Raw genomic sequence first — 5,333 nt, 5'->3', positions numbered from 1 at the left:
GATTTCCTTTGTTTCTTTACCAACACAGCATGACTGCAGAAATACATTGGATCGATAGTTGTCCTGCTGAAGCAAGAGAGAAACAGAGCAGGAAAACTCTGTTCTGCCCAGCTCTGCTGTCCCTTACTGACCCAAGGTGCCAGGCAGGTCATTCTGGTTAAACAGTAATTGAAAAGTCCAGGTAACATGTTGGAATCCCTTTGTAAATTACCTTCGGTCCAAAGCATGATTTCTGCTTTCTGTTCTGATGGAACAAACTGAATAATGACTGACAGCTAAGGAGCAGCCCGCAGTGTCAGTGCCGCCCTATGCACGCAGTCATTTGGAATGCATAGATGTCTTAATGAATACTAACAACTGGCTGAATAGCTGGTGATTACAAACAGCGCGAGCTCTCAAACAGCCGCGGAATGAAAGAGTCGGCTGTTAAACATCATCCCACCATAAACCCGACTCGAAGCCCCGCTCTCTGTCCCCGGCAGCGCTTCACGGGCTCACAGTGACCTCCTCTGTTGGGACGCGGTGGTGGAGCCGGGGCGGACACAGCGATTCCTGCCAGCCCGGACCGAAAGTGAAGGGATGGGAAGAGGTGCCAGCAAATGCCAGCTCTGCCGCGATGCTGGAGCTCCTTCATCCTCTGCTCGAGCTTTGGAAAAATATATATATACATAAATTCAAGCAAAAGTAACTCCCTTAACTATGAAAAGCCAAACGAGCTGAGGGAGGAGGAATCGACTCCCTGCAGCCAGAAGCAAAGGGCAACAAGCCCCCGGTTTGCAGGTCGTGGGCTGGGCAGGGCGAGATCTGTACCTTTCCCTTGCTGCCCGTGAGGACCATGGGCAAGAGCATCGCTGCTTTCCTCCACCTGCACGAGGGCATTCGGGGCTGACTTTAATTAGGCGTTTACATCCACATCGCGACATCGGGGCAGAAATCGTCAGCACTCCCCACGGCCTCTGTCTCTGGGGGGATGCTTAGCGGGACTCGCGTGGATACTACGGAAGGATCGAGGGAACCGAAGGGACAAAGGAACGAGGGGCCGGCAGCGTTCCGTGCGAGCGGTGCGGGGATGCTCGGGGCGGCGGCGGGGAGCGGGGGATGCGCCCCGGCTGCGGGAGGCGGGGCCGGGCCGGGGAGGGGCGGCAGCTCCGGCGGTGCGGAGCGGTGCGGGCCATGGAGAGCGGCGGGGCGTTGAACGGATCCGCCGCCGCCTCCGGGCGCTTCGCAGCCGCCGGCACCGCGGCGCTGGGCGCGCTCATGGCTCTGCTGATCGCCGTCACCGTGGCCGGCAACGCGCTGGTGATGCTGGCTTTCGTGGCGGACTCCAGCTTGCGCACCCAGAACAACTTCTTCCTCCTCAACCTGGCCATCTCGGATTTCTTAGTAGGTAAAGTGCCGCCCGCCGCGAAGCAACGCGTCCGAAACTTCGCGGCGAGGGCGGCGCGGGGTCCAGCCGCTCTCCCGGCCGCAGCTCCGGGCTTCCGTCCCGCAGCGCCGCTTCTCCCCGACCCCTCTGCCCCGCAGCGGCCGCCCGTATCACACATCCCACATCCCACATCCCACATCCTGCATCCCGCATCCCACATCCCGTATCCCACATCCCAATCCCAAATCTCACATCCCACATCCAACGCCCCAATCCCGCACCCAGCGGAGCAGAGCCCAGCTGAGCACACGGGCGGCGGTGCTGCTGCAGGTCACGGCCCCGCGTGTCTGAACAAACGGAGCCCTCTGGTTGCAGGTGCCTTCTGCATTCCCTTGTACGTGCCCTATGTGCTGACAGGGAGATGGATCTTTGGGAGAAGCCTCTGCAAACTCTGGCTGGTAGTTGATTACCTTCTCTGCACCTCTTCGGTCTTCAACATCGTGCTGATCAGCTATGACAGATTCCTCTCGGTGACAAGAGCGGTGAGTCCCGGCACAGCAGCCGAGAGGGAAATGATTCTCTTCCTGCTTTATTCTCCAGATAAGACTCAATAATTAAAAGCTTTCTCAGTCGTCCACAGAATTGTTAATCTTTCAGCCTGGAGATGGAAAGGAATGGTTATCCACAAATACCTAATTGAGCTCTGGTTTCTGATGAGTGTTTTTGGCGTATTTAAAACATATCCTGGACCCCACTGTGCTGGTGTTCCTTTGCAGATGACAGGAAGGCAGCTATGAATTGCAGAGATCTGTGATCTCCGGGGCAGACAAGCAGATTGCAGACCCAAAGCTGGGGAGATTTCAGTACCAACTTCAGCAGGGCACTGTGCTCAGTCTGTGGGTACTGCGAGGTGTGGTGCAGCCTTGCCCAGGCTGATCACAGCCACAGGTGCCTGGTTTCTCCTTGACTCTGAGAACAACCTGGGTCAGCTGCACGGTGCTCATGTTCAGATCAAGGCAGAGCTGAATGCCCGGTGTGTGATGCATGCCTGTCCCCAGGAGGTGCAGCATAGCTGGGGGCAGCTCAGGTATGAGGCTGGGAGCAGCAAACTGCTGGGTTTGAAGCAAAGCAATGCATTTCCACCGAGCAGAACTCACGTCTCTTTCTGGTGCTGCGAGATGAAGGTTCTAAGTCTTCCTGGCAGGTGTGTGATATATCCAGCAATTGCTCCTGCTGCCTGTAGCATGGGGATTTGTTAGAGCGCTGTGATATTGCCTTGCAGCTGTACCAGAAATGCCAACAGCGCGTTCGTGAAATGCCTCAACCAGTTGGTGTGCGTGGCCGTGCTTACAGAAAGGTTTCCTCATTGCAGGTCTCCTACAGAGCCCAGCAAGGCAACACCAGGCGAGCAGTGCTGAAGATGGTGATGGTGTGGGTCTTAGCATTCCTGCTTTATGGACCTGCCATTATCAGCTGGGAGTATATCTCGGGTGAGAGCATCATACCCACCGGGGAATGCTATGCTGAGTTTTTCTACAACTGGTACTTTCTCATGACAGCCTCCACGCTGGAATTTTTCACCCCTTTTATCAGCGTCATGTTTTTCAACCTGAGCATTTACCTGAACATACAAAAGCGGACCAAACTACGCCTGGATGTTTTCCACGAAGTGCACAACCAGTCCTTCGCTGAAGAGATGGAAATGAGCCCAGAAGCAAAGCTTCCTTCAAAGTGCTACAAGTGGGAGCAGAAGGAGCCGGCTGCAACCCTCAGCCTCTCTAAGAGCGAAGCACGAGCAGCAGCTTCCACTGGAGCAAAAGACCCGTTGACAGCCAGCTCGGGGAGATCCCAGTGCTGCAACAAAAAGGGCTGTAAGGATTCAGCACTGTCCTTAGAGAAAAGGATGAAGATAGTCTCCCAGGGCATGACCCACCGCTTCAGGCTCTCCAGAGACAAGAAAGTAGCCAAATCGCTGGCAGTCATTGTGGGTATTTTTGGGATTTGCTGGGCTCCGTACACCCTCCTTATGATTATTCGTGCCGGCTGCCACGGCCACTGCATCTCTGACTACTGGTACGAGACTTCCTTTTGGCTGCTGTGGATCAACTCAGCTGTCAACCCCGTCCTGTATCCCCTCTGTCACTACAGCTTCAGAAGAGCTTTTATTAAACTCCTCTGTCCAAAGAAGCTGAAGATTCAACCTCACAATCCCCTGCAGAACTGCTGGAAATGAAGCTAGCCTTGTGTGCAGGAGAGCCTTTGTAACACAGGCGTAATATTGCTTCTCCAGAAGCTGGGATCACTGCTCTGCAGCACGTGAGGAAGGCAGCTGGGAGATCACTATTAACTTATGCCAGTTCATCACCAACAAAACCAAGCAGAAGAGCAGTGAGGAGGTTGGTTTTTTTCCATGTTAACGTTCACCACAGGCAGTGATGTGTCCTCCACCAGCACAGCAGAGCTCTGCTGCCACCTAGTCAGCCTGAGCAGCACCAACGTTTTGTTGAAATGAGAAACGCAGAAAATAAAGACCTACCCCAAACCCACCGGGCTACACTAACGTTTGAATCATTAAACTAAAGTTTATGTCATTGCAAACCTCATTTGTTCTGCGAAGGGGTTTTGTTTCGTTCTCCTTACATTTAAGTTATTATGAGAAGATACAGCAAGAATGAATCCCAGAAAGAAAAAATGCCTCATTTATCATTACTACTACAGCAGCTACAGCCATAATGTTGATCCTCATTGCATACGGTGCAAGGTATGTCCTCTCCAGTGTCCAAGAAGGGGCACATCTCTGCCCCAACCAGTCTACAGCCAGGCTTCCTTTTAGAGCAGGAGACTTTGGTCAAGCTGATCCGAGCGACACAATTATCATTTTTTTTTAATTGTTTTTTTTAAGCAATCAGCCAGCTTTTTCCACAGGCAGAACATCAGATTCAAGAGATCAGGGCTGTAACCTAACATGAGATACTGGGCATTTTATTTCTACTTCCCATCTCATTCTTTGTCATGCTTGCCCACGTCGACTCGATAAGCTCTTTGGGAACAGGCAGTATGATCGCAAAGCAAAAGACTAACTCCCATCTCTGCTGGCACTGCTCACTGCTGTAGTAATACAAGTACATCATCAGTTGCCATGGCAAGCACTTGTGTTTAGCAGTATTGCAAAGGAAGCTTGAGATCATACATCTGAAAACTACATTTATAAATGGAATCCCAAATGCTGTGAAGTTGTACCCACAAGCTTATGATGCTGTGATTGCCAACTACACTTAGCTGCTGTATACAGTTCCTTGGCTGTTGCTAGGAATAAACAAAAGATGCCATCCTACTTTATTCCAGCGATGTTTGTTGAGCTGTCACCTGAAGCCAGGTTTAAATGATCTCTTGTTCTGTGTACATGATATTACAGTCTTGTGACAAGTTCCGTCAGACCATGAAATATGAACTAAAATACGTGTTTCGAAGTAAGTGTACTAAGAAGTGCCAGTATGCACTGCTGAGCCTCGTGTACTTCCCTGTGTCTACTACCCTCTGAGAATGGCAGTAAAGCACTTATATATGAAGTTTGCCAAATATTTCATGGTAAACAGGATGTTGTTAGAAATGATGGAATCCAACTGAAAGCAAAACGTGAATGTATTTGTCTAAAGAGACGATTAAAGCCAATAAAGAAAAGGCTCCTGAAATGGCTGCGTTTCTTGTACTGCTGATTAAGTGGGGTCTGGATGTCACCCAGAGTTGGTGGTGACAGCGTGGCACTTAATTCTTTCTGCCTATAGTTCTTTTCCAGAGCACGTTACGCGCAGCCTCCATCTGAAAAGCTTACGTTAAATCTTTGTGACTCATGAAATCCACTCAACTGCCTAAAAAAGACTAAATCATAATCACAGAATCATTGGGGCTGGAAGAGACCTCTGGAGACTGGGTAGTCCAATGCCGTGCTAAAGCAGGTTCCCTGCAG

At 51.3% G+C, this 5,333-nt stretch overlaps 1 protein-coding gene across 1 annotated transcript; it reads left to right on the top strand.

The window, feature by feature from the left end:
• The first annotated feature begins 1,148 nt into the window (after nucleotides 1-1,148).
• HRH3 (histamine receptor H3) lies at nucleotides 1,149-5,058 on the top strand. Its single transcript, XM_015881696.2, has 3 exons — nucleotides 1,149-1,387; nucleotides 1,742-1,908; nucleotides 2,739-5,058. Exons 1-3 carry the CDS (start codon nucleotides 1,174-1,176, stop codon nucleotides 3,597-3,599), a joined length of 1,242 nt encoding a protein of 413 aa, XP_015737182.1. The 5' UTR covers nucleotides 1,149-1,173; the 3' UTR covers nucleotides 3,600-5,058.
• The last annotated feature ends 275 nt before the right edge of the window (nucleotides 5,059-5,333 follow it).

This window comes from Coturnix japonica, chromosome 20 (assembly GCF_001577835.2).
Source record: "Coturnix japonica isolate 7356 chromosome 20, Coturnix japonica 2.1, whole genome shotgun sequence".
NCBI lineage: Eukaryota > Metazoa > Chordata > Aves > Galliformes > Phasianidae > Coturnix > Coturnix japonica.
The sequence above is the reverse complement of the archived record's forward strand: the minus strand, read 5'-3'. Positions and strand labels throughout refer to the sequence as shown.

Excerpts from the sequence above, each read along its gene's own strand:
- HRH3 (XM_015881696.2), top strand. The coding sequence starts at position 1,174 with ATGGAGAGCGGCGGGGCGTTGAACGGATCCGCCGCCGCCTCCGGGCGC. Across the intron at positions 1,388-1,741 it reads CATCTCGGATTTCTTAGTAG|GTGCCTTCTGCATTCCCTTG; the intron begins GTAAAGTGCCGC and ends CTCTGGTTGCAG. Across the intron at positions 1,909-2,738 it reads TCCTCTCGGTGACAAGAGCG|GTCTCCTACAGAGCCCAGCA; the intron begins GTGAGTCCCGGC and ends TCCTCATTGCAG.